Raw genomic sequence first — 20,595 nt, forward strand, 5'->3', positions numbered from 1 at the left:
CTTCATAGCACAAATGAATACTCAACACTTTAACCATTACATCTAATACTTTAACCATCAAACACAATACTTAATAACACAAATGTACTACTTCATTGCAGAAATAAATACTCAACACTTAAAGCATTAAATCTAATACTTTATGATGCAAATATACTACTTTATGGTGCAAATGAATAATCATAACTTTAAGAATAAAACATAATACTTTAAGCATTAAATCTAACACTTTTTACCCTAAATTAGTACTTCATATCACAAATGAATAATCAATACTCTAATCACCAAGCACAATACCTTTTTAGCACAAATCTAATGCTGTGAACATCTAGTGACATTATTCTTGCTTTGCTGACTATATCTGTTATTTCCACATCTGTCTGGTGATGTTGTTGTTTTCGTTTTCTTTGTTTAAAGTATTGTTTTTCTCTGTAAGACTAAAACTTGGAGTCATATTAAGAATACATAAGATTATGTGTAATCATTGAGCATATATGTGGATTCAATTCAATATGAAGTTTTTGGGAAGGGAGAAGTGAACATAGTAGTTCTGTTTCAGAGCATTCCTCAATCTAAATGTAATTAAAGTTGGAATAAGAATTACTCAAATTATCACAATAATTATTCACAAGGTTCCAAACATGTACTCTGGAACAATTTGCAGTTTCTGCTCAAGCATAGCTGAGATGAGAGAAATTCTCATTTGCCGAGTTGTAATACTTACCGAAGTTGGAGGCTACGGCAGAAATGGAGATGGAGGAAATGAGAGGTAGAGAGCTTGAGTGGAGGATTGGAGATGGAAGGATATAGAGACACGGATGAGATGGGAGTGGAGGATCGGAGATGTGAGATTGATGAGTGAAATTTTCATTTGCCGAGTTGCAATACTTACCGGAGTTGGAGGAGATCGATTAGAGGAGGCGGAGAGCTTGAACAGAGGATTGGAGATGGACGGAGACGGAAAGCTTGAGCGAAGGAGATAGGAGCGGATGATCCCTGTAGCAGAAATAGAGAGAGAAACATTGACTGTAGAGAAATGATGAAGGGAAGGCGCGAGATGCACATGTTGACCCATTTAATAAATAACCCGACCCGTCTCACGGATTGAGATCCGTGAGACGGTCTCACACAATTTTTTGCCAAGTGAGAATAGTCTATGCAGCAGTACTAAAATATCATTTGGCTTTTATTAAACGTATTTTGATATTAAGTTTTTTTTTTAAACGTCCTTCTGCTAAATGTTGGACGAAAAATGCCACATATTAGTCAGAAACGAGGTTTTTGTCCAATATACTAACGAAAAGGAAGGTTCGAAAAAACCTTTATCAGAAATTCCGTCTAATCATGATTTTTGGTCGGAAATAGCCTCCAACGAACAAAAATTGGACAGAAATTTCAGAGAGTAACCACCATTTTTAAAATGTGGGAACTTTCGTCCAACTATGTGCGTCGGTTTGAAATTCCGACCAACGTTGGACGGAAAACTCACATATTATATTTTGTTATTTTCCTTCCAACTGTTGGTAAGAAATTTCTAAATCATATAGACAACTTTTATTATTTTTATATTGCCATAATTTTATTTAGAAATAAGGGTCAAATAGGCCTCCGAACTACACGCGAAACTGCAATTAGGCCATCGAACTCAAAAACAATGCAATTGGGTCCCTGAACTACAAAAATCCATGCAAATTAACCCAAAGTGACTTGTTTGACTTGATCTTCTGGTTACCAATTTTAAAAATAATATTTTAAATAAAACAATTAATTAAAATTAAATTAAAAATTAAAAATTAAAAAAAAAAAGACCCAATTGACTTGTTCCTTTTAAAAAAAAATTAATTTTAATTAATTAATTTATTTAAAATTATTTTAGAATATTATTTTTTTAAGTTGGGAACCGGAAAATCAAGTCAACAAGTCACTTTGGATTAATTTGCATGAATTTGTGTAGTTCAGGGACCCAATTGCATTGTTTTTGAGTTCAATTGCCTAATTGCAGTTTCGTGTGTAGTTTGGTGACCTATTTGACCCTTATTCCTTTTATTTATAGCCGTTTTTAATAAATTATATGTCACCAACACATGAATCGTTTAAACAAAAGCTGTGTCATATACTCATATCTCCTTAATCTTTAAATATAAATATAAATAAAAGTTTCACAATCACATGCCATACACGGTCTTACTTTCTCTATATGAGCAATTAAATTTCAAGTCTATCACTACCTACTCCTCCTAGTAAACACATGATGGATACAACGACAAATAAGTTATTTGGATCAGTAAGAGGATTCAGGTTGAGGGAATTTTCATGAGCTTTTTGTAGGGTTATAGTGAGGTGGAGAAGAGAATTGTGAGGAAAGAGACAATGAAAGTGTTTTTGCTAACTAAGTTTTTTAGATCAAATTTTTAGGAGAAAAAAAAAATCGTCAACAATTACCATTTTCTTTTTTACCTTTCTTCTTTTTTTGACTATGCAAAATGCATTGAAAAACTCATGTCAAAAATCAAATCAATGTGAATGCTCTAAATGCCTTTGAAATTCATGTCATATGAAATAACATCAATCTAATAGAATTTATATCAAACTCTATTCAAAAGGGCTTTAAAGAAGTTAGAAGAAATACCAATTTGTGAAGCCTATTAGATCAAAATTCAAAACAAGCAGTATTTTATGTAGGTTAAAATTTTTAGTGTGTTGATCAAGTTAGGTCGTTCAAGTTTTTTTGTCAGTAATCTCTCTTAATAAGCTAATTATTTTGAACATGGAGCCACTGTATGTCGGTATTTGACCAAATAGTCATGGTTCGCACCTATAAAAAAAAAAAAAAGCAAAAACTTGTGTGAGACCGTCTCACCATGAGACGGGTCGGGTCGGGTCTGGTCAATATGCAATTATAACACTTATATGTACAAATGTCATACTTATATGCTCAAATGTAATACTAAGCAGGAATAAAATTTTTGTTACTTATAAAGGTAAATGTAATACTTTTAAGTGAAAATACAATACTTTTACATTTCAATTTAAAAGTATTATTTTTTTCCTCAAAAGTATTATATTTGCCCTTATAAGTAAGGGGCACTTGTCAACATTACTTATTATGAAAAATGTATTACTTTTTCTCTTATAAGTATCAAAAATTGTATTTTTGATTAGTGTTATATTTGAGCATATAAGTATGAGATTTGCACATATAAGTATGACATTTGCATGGTGCTTTGACCCGACCCGACTCGTCTCACGAATAAGGATCCGTGAGACGGTCTCACACAAGTGTGACCCATAAAAAAAATGATGATATAAAAAAAAGGAGAAATTAAAAGATTGGGGCATATTTTGATGGTTAGAGCTCAATCTAGGCATGACCATAAGAAAACACGTGGGAAGAATTTGATAGCTTTATGTTGAAAATTTTTATGCTTACCTTAATATGTCAAAATTAAACCGTTAGTGTGCCGCATGCAATTGGCCTAGCTAATTAAAAGAATAAAGGGAAAATAATTTCTTTAAAAAAAAAAAGGAGAAAAAGATCAAGGTCCCAATATTAATTATGGGGTGTACGTCTCGGTGAGAAAGATGGCATTAGATGCAACATCCACGGTTCATGTGACTCGTAGCATCCTCCTTCATTTTGATTGTGTGATTGGTTTTTATAGTTCATCCCCATTTCTGAACCACTATTGAATGCGCCAACCCATATATATAGTCAACTAGCATTTAATCCTGACCATTTGTCCTCACTCAACCATGTTTCTTTGCGCTCATAACTCAAACTTAATTTCTTTTCTTTTTTCATCCAGCATTCAATATTCTTTTATGACAAAAGTAGGAGAGCAAATATTAATTTTGGTCTCACGAGTATTAGCAAAATGACAGTTTTGATCCACATATTTAATTCATACTAATTTTCTTTTACGACTATTGTTTTAGCACTAATTTTCATATATGACTATTGTTTGTGTCAAAATTCATCACGCCAATCACTCATTCATTTGGCGATATCTAAAACTTTTAAGAGTATTTTTTTTATCCTTTTTAACTTAATATTCTAATTAGAGCATGAATAATGAGATTTAAGCATCCCAATTAGCAAATTCGCAGTTCTACTCCTCATTCTACCTTAATATGAGGAGAAGAATTGTGAATTGAGACCGATTTTAAGAATTAAAATTTTTTTATTCATACTCAAATTGAAATCTTAATTTGAAAATGACGAAAATACTCTTAATAATTCCATATTTTGGTGTATCTTAAACGAAATGTGGTGATCAATGTGATGAATTTTGACACAAAAATAATAGTTGTAGATGAAATTTGATACCAAAATAATAGTTGTAATGAAAATTGATAAGAATTAAACATGTAGACCAAAACTTGTTATTTTGTTAATTCTCTTGAGATCAAAATTAATATTTACTCAAAAGTAGAATTATCTACCCAAGTGTCCTCACACTAGTGACTTAACATATCTATACAGACTAAATTTTTATTCATTGCGGGAAGCTCATCACTATTTGGTCAAATGCATTATTAGTAAGAATTTGTTTATCAAGTGACTCAAGCAGGTGGTGGGTACGGGGTATTGGCTACCAGACTTTTTGTGCATGAAATTCATGCCAGCCACGGACTTGAGCGTGTGGGGCACGGTGAGAAGACCAACATGCTCTCTTCTCTCTTCCCACTAGCTCACCAAACCCATCCATCCACCATTATCAAATATCATCTCCATTATTTAATACTCGTTTATTCTACGTGTTATTATCACTGCTGTTAGTCGCAATTATTTACTTAATTTGGTTGACCAAAACCCATTATAAGGCTCTGATCTGAGGTCTACCCGATTCCCAGCAGCTAACGAGTAACTAGGCAGTCAAGTGAAAGAGAGTTTGGAATTAATGGCGAGAGAAAAGAGAGGGGGATTGTACGTTACCGTTCCCAGCTTGTTCCGGTGTCCCATATCCATGGACGTCATGAAGTCTCCGGTAAGTCTCTGCACCGGCGTCACCTACGACCGCAGCTCCATTCAGATGTGGCTCTCTCAGGGCCACAATACTTGTCCCGCCACCATGCAGGTTCTCCCTTCCACTGATTTCGTTCCTAACCTCACCCTCCGACGCCTCATCCACCTCTGGCTCCACCACCAAGCCGCCATGCCTTCGCCTTCCGCCCTCTCCAAACAGGAAGCGCTCGACATCATCAAGCATATCGAAAAAGTTAGCACCGCCGTTTCTACAAAGAAAATCGCTGATTTTGTGAAATATTCTGAGGAGAACCGGAGATTTTTTGCTAATTCGAGTGAGGCAGTTTCCGGTATTGTCGCAGCTTTGAAGAATTCCGATGAAATCGAATTTTGTGAATCGATTATTGCGATTTTGGACCTGATTTTGTCGGAGAGTGGTGTTAAAGAGCACTTGAATAGGTTGATTTTGAAGAGCGATACCGATTATCTATCGCGATTCGTTCCGCTTCTTCAGAAAGGGGGCTTGAGCTCGAAGATTCAATCCGCCAGAGTTTTGGAATCTATCGCGTTGGACGGCGACTCACAGCTTAAGATCGCCGAGAAGCAAGGCTTACTCTACGAGCTTTGCCATTTAATCAGTGAAGAAACCGATCGATTTGCAATCGAGGCCGGAGTTTCAAGTCTGATAGCCGTTTCTACCTCCAGGCCGGTGAAGAAAGAGCTCGTTCGGTTCGGTGTTGTGAAAACCATCGGTAAAATTCTCTCCGGTCCAGAAACGGCAAACGCAGTGATGGAGAAGACTTTGAAACTGCTAGAAACAGTTGCGACGTGTACGGAAGGGAGGGCCGCAATCGGTGCCGACGAGGAGTGCGTAGCGGGGATAGTGAAGAGGCTGATGAAGTGCTCACGAGCGGCGACGGAGCACGGGATCACGGTGCTGTGGAGCGTCTGCAGCCTGGCGCGTGACAAGGACGCACAGGAGGCGGTGGGCAAGGTCAACGGGATTACCAAGGTATTGCTGGTGATGCAGAGCGACTGTTCGGCCGGCGTTCAGCAGATGTGCGGAGACTTGGTCAAAGTTCTACGGGTGAAAAATTCAAAGTCGTGTTTGGCGTGTTATGAGACCAAGACTACGCACATCACACCGTATTGAACACTCCACTCTGTATTTGACTAACCAAATTTTATTGCTACTTGAGTACCTGTTACGACTTGGTCATTGGTATCATTGATTAGCTAAAGTCAAATTTGTACATGAAACTAGCAATTGAACACACACCAACAATTGATACATTTTTTTTTTCTTTTATATAATTTTCTTGGAATTCCTTTTGCAACGCCCAAGCGTGTTCTGGTTAGAGCAGAGGGTTACAATCTTGATAGATAACCAAGCACATAAATTAAATAAACATTTAAGTTGCGCGCTTGCTGACATGTTTAACTATCAGGAATGAGTATCAAAGTCATTATTATTGTTTGGTTGACAAGTTTTTATAACACTACTACTATGGTTTTTTTATTACCCCTTAATTGTAGCCCAGGAGTAATCAAAAAGGTAAATCATATTAAATTAAATAAACATTTAAGTTGCGCGCTTGTTGACATGTTTAACTATCAGGAATGGGTATCAAAGTCATTATTATTGTTTGGTTGACAAGTTTTTATAACACTACTACTATGGTTTTTGATTACCCCTTTAATTGTAACCCAGGAGTAATCAAAAAGGTAAATCATATTAACTACTTTGGGTTGATTTGTTGACAAAAAGACATTCAAATAACCCAATAAATTGAAACATGAAATTACCTCGTAATATTTTTGGACTACATCACTAGTGTTTACTTTAAAGGTAAATCGTATTTTTTTATTAATATGATTTGAAATGTATAATTTTTTATTACCAAAAATAGTATTTAGACTGAGCTTTTACAAAATTGAAAATTTATTTTAGTAACAATTATAATCAATTTCTCATATATTATCTTGCATTTATATATTTTAATTACCGATTTAAATAAACAAATTTAACATTCAATTACATGTGCATGAACATCTCCTATATAATATTGTATTTATATACTTTGAATACTTATTTAAAAATAAACATTGGGCACTCTCCTATTTGTGTAATGCACGTGAAAAACTAATACTATATAAATAATTAAATAAATAGAATAAATACATGCATATATGGTATGTGAAAATTATATATCTTTTTTTAATCATAATAAATGGTGAAATTATAGAGTGTGGAACTCACACCCAATAAAAACATATTGTAACCGACTACTCTAAATCGATCCTCCTATGAAAATTATCTAGAATTTAATTATTAAATTACAAGGTGTCCATATATAATTACTAAAAAACGGAAACTTTTTCATAATTGCATAAGAATAATATCTTTAATTGAATCATAAACCTATTTGATATGTTTCCATATATATAAAATATATTTTCATTTAATGTTATCTTATCTTCATTCTTCTTATTATCTATATCATATTTCCATTCATAAGTCCTCCCCCCTCCCCCACGGGCAAAAAAAAAAAAAAACAAAGCAAGGGGAAGTATTTATATGTCATCATTCAACTCAAAATGTAGTCAAGAAGGACGCATTCCCAATCCATTCATTTTGGCCTATCATATCCCAATCAACATGAGTTTTTCTTGTGTAGCTAATTTATCCTTACTTATGATTTTATGTTTTTGTGTAATGCAAGTAAGTGCAAAACACAAAGTTGTCCGAAGTTTTAATGTGATCCCATTAGAAACTCATGTCCAAGGTCCAAGTTTGCTCTTTCTACACTGTCGATCTAAAAGCGACGATCTTAAACTCACACGTTTAGTCGAATATCATTATTATGATATTAAGTTTCGCGTAAGCTTTTGGGATAACACTCTGTTTTGGTGTGATTTTACATGGGGCAAATATATCCAAAGTTTTGAAGTATTCAATGCGGAGACTGATGATTGTAGTGATGAAAGGTATTGCAATTGGCAAGTCAAGGGTGATGCATTCTACTTTGCCAAAGGGGAATTTCCGAAGAATTCCGATTTCACAAAGAAATATGATTGGAATCAACAACAGTAATCGAGATTCTTTCAAGTCTTCTTACAAAAATATAAAATAATAGAAATTTAGGTATGGTATGTATAAGATTCCTTGTAAGTGATTCATTCACTCAAGGATCACATGCACATAAGTTTTTTCTTTGGAATAATTGAAAATAATAATTATTATCTTTTACATATTTCTTTGCGTTTTTTTAGTACACTCTAACATATTTATAGTGTTTTACATATTTCTTTGAGTTGTTTTTAATATACTCTAACATATCTATAGCGTCTGCTCAACAAATTAAATTATGTCAATCCTAATTGGGATGAAAATTGTATCTACAATAATGCCATCAAACCACAAGGTATTTAGCTATTTCTTTGAATTATCTTTTTTTACATATAAAAAAAATCAAAAGATATCCATGAGTGAATATGAATGACATCTTCGATAATATAATTGACATTTAATTTGTCAAGCTACCAGTGCATTTCCTAACAAATTCTCTTGTTACAAAGAGTGACCTTTGTCATATTTATTTTTGATAAAAGTTAATTTTTTTTATGGGATGTGAATTAAAATATTTTTCGAAGGGTTGTCATCCCCCATCTTGAAAACGGGCTTACGCCTATATATGTTGCTAACAACGTAACATTTGAACCATTGACCTTTTACTTAACTTATCATCATTAAAACTAATTATGCTAAGCATACTTGTTGAACATCTTTATATAATTCTATTTTTTATCCTATATGACATGACACTTTTTAATTCTTTTTATCATAACATCCACATTTGGTCATAATATTATTGTGAAATGACCATTTGTGCATATATCAACAAAACAAGTTTAATATTATTAAATACAAAATTATTTCGATCTTCAATTACATATTTTTTGAAAAAATAAACATAAAATATAACGGGGTCAGCTCACTTTGTATAAAGTTGATCAAAATGTCTTTTGTAGTTAATGACATTTCAATGATTTTGTTGACAGGTGATCAAAAATGGTCATACTACAATAATACTAAGACCAAATGCATATCTACTATACTAATAAGAGCCAAAAAGAGTTAGGCCTAAAATGGGTAGAAAAAATGGCGGTCAAATTATTTAATCAAATGGATGGTTCAGATGAATTATTTAATCAAATAGATGGTTAAGATAATTCAGATTAATATTATTAATAGAGATTACCTAATTTAACCTTACTTTTATGATTATTCGTTAAGTTTTCCGTTAAATATTATCTTCTCCGTTAATATTCCGTTAACTTTTAACTTACCCATTAATTTTATAAGAAAGGTCTTAGGTTCGAACCTCATCTCAATCAAATTTGACATAATTAAGTTTCTCACTCTATTTAACTCTTATTAAATTAAATAAATTAGTAGCTACAACAAAAAATGATACATATGTATTTCTTTAATTTAGAATTATGTGTCTACAATAACTTTATTTAAAAAATTATTCATTATCAAAAAATTAAATTAAATAAGAGAAATAATTTCATTAGTTATAATGTCTTTATTTTCTCTCATGCAAAGATTCTTTACATTTAAATTTATCAATTGATATTCATTACATTGTCCATTATCTTATTTTTACAATATCTTGTAATTAAATATCAAATTTATAGTACCAAATAATGTTATATATTTATTTACCAAGTATTTTATTAATACTATGAAAAAAAATTTAAAATAATTTGAAGCTAATTATATTAACTACTTGGGGATTGGTTGACAAAGAGAGTACTCAAATAATAACCCAAAGCGGAATCACTCTATTTTACTCTTATTGAATTAAATAAATTAGTAGTTACACCAAAAAAATGATACATATGTATTTCTTTAATACCATGAAAAAAATAAAAAAGAATAGTTTGAAACCAATCATATTAACTACTTGGGGATTTGTTGACAATAAAAGTACTCAAATAACCCATAACCCAACAAATTGAAGCGAGAAACTATCTTTTAATATCTTTTGGAATACATAATATTTTAAATTTTCAAATTTTTATTAATTTATTTAATCTTTTTTCTTAAACTAGGGATTTCTTTATCCACAATAACTTATTCAACAATAATGGTTGAACCAAATGAACCCCAAGCACAACACCTAAAGGAAAGTCAATAGCTCCTATATCATAATTTCATTGCATGACGTTATCATCTATGCTACCAACAATAATCGAATTGCAAATAACACACTACCAACAAAAAGGACAAGAACAAATAATAAAGATGAAGACAATGACAATGTTACTCAAAAGAGAATTAAGAACACTTAGAAAAATTCAAATTAAAAGCAGTATTTATTTAGACTATCATTTTTAAACCAAATATTTAGACTATCGATTTTACAAGGTTGCAAACATTTATTTTAGTAATAATTATAATGAATTTTTTAAATTATCTTTGGATTCATATACTTTGAGTTAGATATTTAAATAAAAAAATTCGACATTCAATTATCCATGTATAAACTTCTCCTATATAATCTTGCATTGATATACTTTCAGATATTTATTTAAATATAAACATTGGGCATTAACTCATTTGTGCGATGCGCGTATAAAACTAGTGCTCTAATAAAAATGGACTAAAAATAGATTGTCACATATAAATCTAAAAAAAAAAAAGAATTAACTCTTATATATTTATTTAGATCATTCAAATTCATGATATATAAATATTAGATAAGAATAATGTGTCATTTTGAGCACAAGTGTATTTGACTTTCTAATTTTGGTCTAATTCCAAAATATGGAGGAACAAGTGAACAACTCTTTATGTAAACATACCCACAACTGCACGAGATGATTGTAAGTTTGTAACCTTAATAAAGAAGAAATATCATTTTTAGTCCATCGACTATAATACATATATCAATTTTGCTTTTTAATTATTAAAATTTTTAAATTAGATGCATGACTATTCAATATGTATCACATTTGATCATTGACTATTAACATTTTCAAATTAAGTATCATGACTATTCAATTTGTATTACATTTGGTCCTGCCGTTAATTTTTTTGGCCAAATTTTATGCAAAGTCACCGGTGATCGACTAATTTATTTAATTTTTATTTAAAATTTTATTTTAATAATTGTTAAATTAAAAACCTTCAAAAAAAAAGCTATGGCTACCCCATCCCTCTAACTTCGTCTTTGGCAGAGACGAATGAGGAAGGGGGAGAAAGAGAACGCGAGCCACCCCCAACCTCCTTTGTCAGGGCCAAGGGTTGGGTGTGGCCGGCGTTTTTTTTTTTTTTTTTTTTTTAAATTTTTTTATTTAAAATAAAAAATTAAATAAATTAGCCAATCACCAGTGACTTGACCGGAGAATTTATCGACATGACCAAATGTGATACAAATTAAATAGTCATGCACCTAATTTTAAAAATGTTAATAGTGAAGGACCAAATATAATACAAATTGAACAATCATGTACCTAATTTAAAAATTTAATAGTCAATGACCAAAATTAATCAAAGGGATTGATATTTTCCCCCTTAATAAATTACAAACAGTTTATAACCACTAATAAATTTTTTTATATAAAAAAATGGTTAACCGCCTCATTTGATTCCGGCGAAACACTCCGCCGTGAGAGTCACCGGCTTGACGCTTATGCATTCTCAGATTTCCCGCCCCTTCTGTTCCGAAATCCCAAGCAGAAAATCAAGGTATTGCAGTAGCCAAGATAGAATCAACATTTCAACTTGTTTGAACCCTCGCCTCCCACTCTCTTCTGAATGGGGTTATCTCCCATCAATCTGGCCTGGGTTCTTCTCCTTTTCTTCTCCATCTTCACCTCACCTGCAATCTCCATCACCCCATCCTTTTCTTCTCCCAATATCACAGTCATTGGCGACGCCAGTTTCTCTAACACCTCCATCGCTCTCACCCATGCCCAAAACTGCACCGCCGTCGCCGCCGCCACACCCGCCGCCTCTCTTTCTGGGATTGGCAGAGCTTTGTATGTAAACCCAGTTCGATTTCTTGAACCTGCAACTAATTCCGCTCTTTCTTTTTATTCCAGTTTCTCCTTCACCATTACCCTCACCACCCCTTCTTGCTCATTCGGTGATGGTTTTGCTTTTTTGATCACCTCCGATGCTACTTCCTTCAGCCGCTCTGATGGGTTCATGGGCCTTCCAGAACATTCTTTCTTGGCTGTGGAATTCGATACTAATTTTGACCCTTTTCTTGAGGACCTGAATGATAATCACATTGGGATTGATCTCAATGGGGTTAAGCCTTTGGCATCTGTTGACGTGGTTCCAAGAGGGGTGGATCTGAAGAGTGGGAGAGAAATGACAGCTTGGATTCAATACATAGATCAAGAAAGGACGATGAGGATATGGGTTGGGCATAATTCTCAGATTAGGCCTCCTGAACCGATTCTGGAATCCCAGATTGACCTTTCCACTTACTTCAAAGAATTCATGCATATTGGCTTCACTGCGGCTAATGGGAAAGGCTCAGCTGTTTATTCCATTGATCATTGGAAGTTCAAGACTTCTGAATTCCTTTCTTCCGCCAATACAATGGACGAGGCGGATTGCTTGATGTGCATTTCTGGTGACAATAACGAAATTGGGAGAAATGCTACTTCTGGTTCTGGTCCATCCCTCAGGTTAATACTTGCTTATGGGGGTTTATCTTTTGCAGCTGTTATTTTGGTGTTCGCAATTATAGTGCTTGTTTTGGTTTGCGTAACAAGGAAAGGGCTTAACAGAGAACATAAGGAAGCTCAAATGTGTAGATACCAGGGAAACAGAGTGCCCCAAAGATGGTCACTCAACGAGATAAGATCAGCCACAGAAGGGTTCAACCAGGAGAGAATAGTTGGGGAAGGAGCATCAGCTGTTGTGTATGAAGGATCAATTCCGTCTCGCGGCGGGGGCGTGGTTGCAGTCAAGAGATTCACTCAGGGGAGCAAACTCGGCCCTTCTCATATCCCATTCAGCACCGAGTTTGCTTCAATGGTGGGATGCTTAAGACACAAGAACTTGATTCAGCTCCAAGGCTGGTGCTGTGAGAGGAACGAGCTGGTCTTAGTCTACGAGTTTATGCCTAATGGAAGCCTGGACAAACTTCTCCACTCACACGCAGGTTTCAACAGGTTCCTCACGTGGGAGAGAAGGCTGAACATAATCCATGGAGTTGCTTCTGCTCTGGTTTATCTCCACGAAGAATGCGAAAACCAGATAATCCACAGGGACGTGAAGGCCTGTAACATAATGCTCGATGGCGATTTCAATGCCAAGCTTGGAGACTTTGGATTAGCGGAAGTTTTTGACGATTCTAAAACACGTGACAGCACAGTCCCGGCTGGGACAATGGGGTACCTGGCTCCTGAGTACGCGTTTTCCGGCGTTCCAACCGTGAAAACAGACGTTTACAGCTTCGGAGTGGTGGTTCTGGAGGTCGCGTCGGGGAGACGGCCGGTGGACGAGCAGGGCGTGTCCATCACGGAATGGATTTGGGATTTGTGGGAGAAAGGACGGATCACAGAGGCGGCGGATCGGAGATTATCGGGGCGGTTTAACAGGGAGGAGATGGATAGAGTGGTGATGGTAGGGCTGTGTTGTGTGCATCCTGATCATGAGAGGAGGCCGAGAATGAGAGAAGCTGCTCGGATGCTCAAAGGTGAAGCTCCACTTCCAATTCTGCCGCCCAGGAAACCATCCATCAGGATTCAATCTGTGTTCCCTCAAGGGTTTGAAGAAATCATCAACCTTAACCCTAGTGCTGCTCGATTCGATAACGATACTCCATGGTCAACTCCCAGGACTCATTTCAGCCGGATCTGATCTACCTCCCTAGCTAAGATCTCAACTCAAATCGAATTGCACATCTGTTACTTGTATCTTGTTTAGTTTTTTCAGTTTTTGTTGTTCATTCCTGCATTTCAAGCTTGAACTCTGCCTGCAGAATGATATTCATAACTGAACAGTGCTCTAAATGCTCTTTGAATTAATATGCAGTGTAGATCCATTTTTTTGGCTATAATTCTAATGTGGAAATCGTATGAAGAATGCAATTCCTTTTCCACATAACTTTTTTAAATTTGAAAATTTTCTATGGAATTACAACACTTTAACTTTGTGGAATTAAATATTCCATGCCTCCAGGGTTTGGATTTTTTTTAATCACTAGTTGTGGGAAGACAAATTAGAGTTTTTAGACAAATATTCCTCCACTTATAACTGTTAACTTTGTTCTTTGTATAATAACAATAAATTAATTATTAAACTTTATACATATAATTCATTTTAATTTATAATAATTATACAATTTATTTCCTTTTGATTTATTATACTATTTTCATTATTACACATATATATACATTTTAATTTTTATATTGTACTATTTATTCCCTTTTAATTAATATAATACCAAATACTAAAATTAAAACTTTTAGTAATTATATTTTCACCAACTATACAATAAAATTTGAAATCAACTTTTGTTGATGTGCGTGGCCATTCACTCTTGCTCTTTTTAAAAGAGGTTAGAAGTTTGAACATCTTCTCATAAAAAATTAGCTTTTATTTGAGCCGGTCCAGTGCGAACCGGACTCATACTTCATACTTCACAAGTGTCCGTCTTCTACATTTGTTTCTGCCTTCCTGACATATATATATATATATATATATATATATATATATATATATATATATGGAGTTAATTACCAATTTGGTCCCTCGACTATTGAGATTTCACCATTTTGGTCATCGATAATTTTTCTTACCCAATTAAGTTATCGACTTCAAAAAAATTAACCAATTTGGTCATCCGTTTATTTTGATGTTAAACAACAATTCAATCCGGACCAAATTGGTAATTTTGTTATAGTTAATGGATCATTTCATTAATCAGTTTTTGATTGAAATGGTCCATTGACTATTGTGAAATTACCCATTTGATCTCAATTTAATGGATATCAAACGGTAAAATAAACGGAAGACCAAATTGGTTAATTTTTTTAAAGTTGAGGACTTAATTGAGCAAGAAAAATTATTGAGTACCAAAGTAGTAAAATCCAAATAATTGATGGACCAAATCGGTAATTACTCTCTATATATGTTTTTTTAAATATATAATTAGTGATTTTTTTTTAGTACTCAAAAAAAAAAAAACTGCATTTTCGGGTTTGAGACGGAAAAGGGAAAAGGGAAAAGGAAAATCGGCAATAGTAATTTTTCAAAAACACAGATAATACTATAATAGATTGATGTCCAATTAGGGTTTAAGACGGAAAAGGAAATTCGGAAATAGTAGTTTTTATATAAATCTTTCAAAATCACTCTCCTCCTAAAAAAGTCTTCATTTTCAATTGAAATTTGTAAATTGTACAGTATAAGGTGCTCCAGCATTGTTCGCGACTTTGCGGTTTGGGTTGTATCAAGTTTTTTTTTTTATTTTTTATTCTTACTCTTCTTCACAGCCATGGATCGTTCCCCTGATATTCCTCCTGCCAATGTAAGTTCCATGGTTATTTCGGTTTTTATATTTTCAGTTACTAACCTTGTTTCTTGATTTTCTTTCAAAAAAAAAAAAACCTTGTTTCTTGATTTCATTATGCGTTTGATTACCCAATTGCGTGTGAGTGTTCCTTGTTACTTCAGGTGACTATATGCCTGCAATGTGGTGACCGGGGATACACTAATGCTTTAATTTTCTGTGTCGAGTGTCTGGAATATGCTGTGCATCGGTAAGCACCATCACCTATCCACTCTGCTGATAGATTTTAGAAATATTACTCAGAATTTTCTATTGTTTAAATGAACTGTTTCAGTGTTTCCTATCATTATTGTGCAAACTCAAAATGGCATTATGTTTGGCTGCAATTCTAGAGTATCAAACTTATCCTAGAGTAGTTTCTTATGTAAACTAACTCATAGGATATGTAGAAAACCTATAAATATTTGATAGGATTCAATTCATTGTAGTAATAAACGGAACGAGTAGGCAAGTATTGGATACATAACTTATGTTGTGAACTTTTTTGTTCTATCCTTTGCAGTCATTGATGAAGCTGGTAGGGGTATTTACCAAAAACATGTTGATTTGAGTGTAAAATATTGTAGTAACAATTTTGGCCACATGTTATAAAGTATCCTTATACCCAGAGAATGAATGAGAAATATAGCACACACTTTTTGCAATTTACCTTGCATTACTCTGTATGTTCTGTGTTTTGCATTTGAATTTGCAGGAAAAGCAAATCCATTCCTTGTTGATTTGAGTGTAAAATATTGCAGTAACAATTTTGGCCACATGTTATAAAGTAACAATTCATTGTTGATTTGAGTGTAAATTCTGTCTTTGGTTTGTTGATTTCTTTGTCATTTTTCTCTCTTTAACCCTTTCAGGTACTGCCTAGATGATATTCCAGATACTTTGGATGAATTTGTCAGATGGATTTGTGATGACTGCAGGGCTAAGGTGCCAAACCAACTTATTGTCCACAATTCTGAGAAAACCAATGATGTCTCTCATGGGAAAGTGCATGGGCGAGTAAGTAGTTCCTTTGATACACAAGCAATCGTTGCCAGTGATACTCAAGCTCAGCCCAAAAAGTTGAATTTGGAGGAGAAACATAATGATAGTTTCTTGGTAGTTGGGGAAGACGGACAAAGACAACTAAACGGTTCCTTTAAGCAACGTCATGTTGAACTCGTTGGCTGCAATACACAGGCTCAACTAGCTGCATGCCATGAGCCAGGACTGCCCGTTATTGATATTATTTGGGAGTTAGTAAAGATCTTAACTTTGAGCATTTGTGGATTGATACAGTGTACTTTTGCTAAGCAAATTTGAACATTTTTACTGTTTCCCAAATCTGCTCACAGGGGATGTTTCAAAATATGCAACAAAGATTATGACATCTTTGATGGAATTGTAGCTCATTTATCAATTAAAGCACACGCAAAGGTTTACGAGGAAGCAAAATCATTTCCACCAATGCTTAAACTGGAGATGCTTCCCAAATCTGTTGTTTGGCCTAAGAGTTTCCTTACCTCAGAGCCAACCGATGAAAATATTGCCCTGTATTTCTTTCCAGCGGACACAAAGTAACGGTTTGGATATTCATGGCATTTTACAGTCTGTTCTCATTATATTTGATTTATTGTTAATCCTAGATGTTAAAGGGTTTTTGATGATTTAGTCTCTATTATGAAGTGAGAAGTTTCTCATCAAATTTTAATTGTCATTCCTTTTTCTTAAAAATTTCATTCCATAGATGTGAAAGGAATTTTGATTATTTAGTTGAGATAATGTCTGTTCTCATTAGATTTGATTTATTGTTAATCCTAGATGTTAAAGGGTTTTTGAAGATTTTAAAGTCTTTATTATGAAGTGAGAAGTTTCTCATCAGATTTTAATTGTCATTCCTTTTTCTTAAAAATTTCTTGCCATAGATGTGATAGGAATTTTGATTATTTAGTTGAGATAATGTCTGTTTTCATTAGATTTGATTTATTGTTAATCCTAGATGTTAAAGGGTTTTTGATGATTTAGTCTTTATTATGAAGTGAGAATTTTCTCATCAGATTTTAATTGTCATTCCTTTTTCTTAAAAATTTCTTGCCATAGATGTGATAGGAATTTTGATTATTTAGTTGAGATAATATCTGTTCTCATTAGATTTGATTTATTGTTAATCCTAGATGTTAAAGGGTTTTTGATGATTTAGTCTCTATTATGAAGTAAGAAGTTTCTCATCAGATTTTAATTGTCATTCCTTTTTCTTAAAAATTTCTTGCCATAGATGTGAAAGGAATTTTGATTATTTAGTTGAGATAATGCTGCGCGAGGAACTTGCAATGAAAGCAGTTTTGGCAAATGCTGAGCTTTTGATTTTTACTTCCCAAGAACTGCCACTGCTATACTGGAGTAAGTCCAGCCTCAATTTTTATAGGAATTTGAATGCTTTCTTAACTTCCTCTTATGAATGGCATGGCTAATCTGCCTGATGAAAACTGTTTTGCAGGATTCCAAGGGAAGTATTATCTCTGGGGAGTATTTAGAGGAAGGCAGCAACCAAGTAATAGCGGTACACTCCAAAGTGCATAGACAACAAACGGTGCAAAGATTATCCCTTCTAAGGCAGGGAATGCAGTGTAGACACAATTGAGATGCAGAAAGTCCTCTTATCCCCCTTGAGCAGCAATGGTAGCCATGGACGTTGTATTTCTTCGAGTATGTTCAACTTCTCGATCTCTTTCAGGTGAGGATGCCTGCCAGTTGGTTAATAACAATCTTTCTGGCAAAACCAAATGTTGTTTAGCAAAACATGTAGTTGTTAGTGGGGAAAAATGACCAACCAATTAGCTAACCCTTTTGGTCTTCTGTACATTAATGTTTACTATAACGTTTTATGAATGGGAGGAAGTGGTATATACTGGTATCCTTAGATGTTCCCTTCTTTCTTTTTTTTTGGCCTCTACTGAGGCTTGATCTTATGACCTCCCGTATGGGAGAGTTACTACATGCCATCTGAGTACAAGGTGTTTGTCTTTTTCTTGCTTTTTAGGATTCTGTTTTCAGACAATTAACTTGGTAACCACAAAAAATCAAGTTCAATTCTTCGTATGGTAGGAACTATTTATTGGCCTTCAACTACAAAATTTCAAGTTTAATTCTTCGTAGGAACTATTTATTGGCTTTCTTGATTTGTCCTGCTTAGTTATAGATAACCTAAGTTAGTTTACTTTCTTGTGTTACTTTGTACATTAGGACTATTCTTTTGTATTTTTCTACATTTGACAGGTTTGAGTTGAGTTTGTAGAGGTTAGAAATGAGATCTAAATACATGTCAAAATCAAACAAACCGTACAGCTATGCCGATGATGCTGGCCCTCTATGCATGTAACACATGTACATGCAAGCCATGTGCCATAATTTCTTGACTGTGACTTTTAATCCACACCGCAAGCAATCATACACCATTATAATTACGCCATTAACTACAGTAGTACTTGATATTTTGCAGCCAAAGAAAGAAGATCTCAACTGTGTCATTACATAATTTCTTCATTTTTCTCAATGTGGTATGCGTATTTCATCAAATGTCTTTTCCTAGTACTAGTACTTATGTGACAGCTAATTAACTGCCATTTTCAAGAAAGTAGGAAGTGGGCACAGAAAAAGTAAAAAATAAAAATAAAAATATTAAATTATAATATATATATATATATAAATAATTACTCTGTATGAGAATTACCATTTCACCACCCCAACTAGCTAGGCTTCAAGGTCTGGGTAAAATTTCACAACCAGACAGATCAAATGATCCCCAGACATCGTTGTTAGGTAGAGTTGTCGAAGCTTTGGTCGGATAAACAAGATCATTATCTCCGAAGAATGTCCCGAGATCTTGCTGTTGAATCATGGGTTGTTGCCATGCAAAATTGGGCCACTGATCGTCCTCAAGAAGCGCTTGCAAGTCGAGTGCGCTCTGGTTGTAATCAAGAAGATGTTCTTGAACGTTGATGGAGGCTTGAGGGCTGGATTCCTGTAGCTCAACAGCTTGATCCAAGAACAGGGGAGAAGGGTCTTCTTGATAATCCAACAACAGAAGTTCATCCACTAGGCTTTCCGAGTCCAACGAGCTGAGCGCCATTGACGCAGAAGTGGAGCTAGTAGCGCCGCTGGGAGAAAGATCGCCTTGATTCAAGTACTTGGCAAAAACCGCGGCCATATCAATTTCTTCAGCGCCGGCCGACCCGTTGTCCAACGCGCCTGCAGGCGCGTGGTGGGCATTGGAACGGTGTTGTTCGGCGGCTTGTCTTGCGGATTTAGAGCGGCGGGTTTTGCGGCATCCGCCGCCGACAGGGACGTTGCGGAGGGAGCCGCCCTTAGTCCAATACCTGCGGCAACCTTTGCAGAAGTACCTAGGCTGGGACAAGCTGTAGTTGTTGTAGTAACAGAATTTGGTGTTGGTGGAGGCACACCTAGGACAATTTGGAGCCAACTCAATGTTGTGTTTCCACTTCCTATCCATAAGAATTGAATGGCAGTCCAACATTGGACTACTCTCACTACTCAACATTTTTTGCACTACTATAGTATGTGTGTAGATCGAATGGAATCTCAAGATTTAGAGAGAGAGAGGAAAGAGAGAAGGGTAATATAGGATTGAATAGTTAAGGTGGGCTGGGGATAATCTGTGTATGTATATATATAAATATGATATATGGGTGGTTGGGGTGGGGGGTGAAAGGCATGTGGAGTAGAAAGATTGGAAACAGATCGTGGGCGGTTTGCGAGGCGTTTGGAGAAAGAAATAGCGTATGGTGCATGTGAAATGGATCGATGGGGTGAAGCTTAAGCCCGGCCCCCCACATTCTCATGTTGGATAGATCGTGTAAGTCACTGTTCTATGGGCGGATGAAGCGTGTGTGTATAATCTCACATTTCTTCGTTCACAGTCATTTCTGGTTTTTAGTCAAACCCTCCGGACTACTTCTCCATCATGGAATATTCACATTCCTATAGAGTAAATTAAAGACTATCCCCACACACATATATTCCATGGGG

At 34.7% G+C, this 20,595-nt stretch overlaps 4 protein-coding genes across 5 annotated transcripts; 3 read left to right on the forward strand and 1 right to left on the reverse strand.

The window, feature by feature from the left end:
* Positions 1-4,767: 4,767 nt before the first annotated feature.
* Positions 4,768-6,303, forward strand: LOC115999665 (U-box domain-containing protein 28-like). The gene has a single exon (XM_031239523.1). The coding sequence runs from the start codon at positions 4,902-4,904 to the stop codon at positions 6,117-6,119; it is 1,218 nt and encodes a 405-aa protein (XP_031095383.1). The 5' UTR covers positions 4,768-4,901; the 3' UTR covers positions 6,120-6,303.
* A 5,433-nt stretch (positions 6,304-11,736) lies between these two features.
* On the forward strand, positions 11,737-14,058 carry LOC115997233 (L-type lectin-domain containing receptor kinase S.6). The gene has a single exon (XM_031236751.1). It carries the CDS (start codon positions 11,796-11,798, stop codon positions 13,857-13,859), a length of 2,064 nt encoding a protein of 687 aa, XP_031092611.1. The 5' UTR covers positions 11,737-11,795; the 3' UTR covers positions 13,860-14,058.
* Positions 14,059-15,247: 1,189 nt separating this feature from the next.
* LOC116020291 lies at positions 15,248-18,478 on the forward strand. 2 transcript variants are annotated; one of them, XM_031260776.1, is made up of 6 exons: positions 15,252-15,531; positions 15,678-15,763; positions 16,425-16,805; positions 16,905-17,126; positions 17,825-17,949; positions 18,047-18,478. In XM_031260776.1, exons 1-6 carry the CDS (start codon positions 15,499-15,501, stop codon positions 18,127-18,129), a joined length of 930 nt encoding a protein of 309 aa, XP_031116636.1. In that variant the 5' UTR covers positions 15,252-15,498; the 3' UTR covers positions 18,130-18,478. The 2 variants fall into 2 exon arrangements, with proteins under 2 accessions (XP_031116639.1, XP_031116636.1); XM_031260779.1 differs by lacking the exons at positions 17,825-17,949; positions 18,047-18,478 and adding an exon at positions 17,297-17,436 and having other exon boundaries at positions 15,248-15,531.
* A 540-nt stretch (positions 18,479-19,018) lies between these two features.
* On the reverse strand, positions 19,019-20,313 carry LOC115996576 (dof zinc finger protein DOF1.2). The gene has a single exon (XM_031235869.1). The coding sequence runs from the start codon at positions 20,105-20,107 to the stop codon at positions 19,307-19,309; it is 801 nt and encodes a 266-aa protein (XP_031091729.1). The 5' UTR covers positions 20,108-20,313; the 3' UTR covers positions 19,019-19,306.
* Between the last annotated feature and the right edge of the window lie 282 nt (positions 20,314-20,595).

This window comes from Ipomoea triloba, chromosome 1, assembly GCF_003576645.1.
Source record: "Ipomoea triloba cultivar NCNSP0323 chromosome 1, ASM357664v1".
Lineage (NCBI taxonomy): Eukaryota > Viridiplantae > Streptophyta > Magnoliopsida > Solanales > Convolvulaceae > Ipomoea > Ipomoea triloba.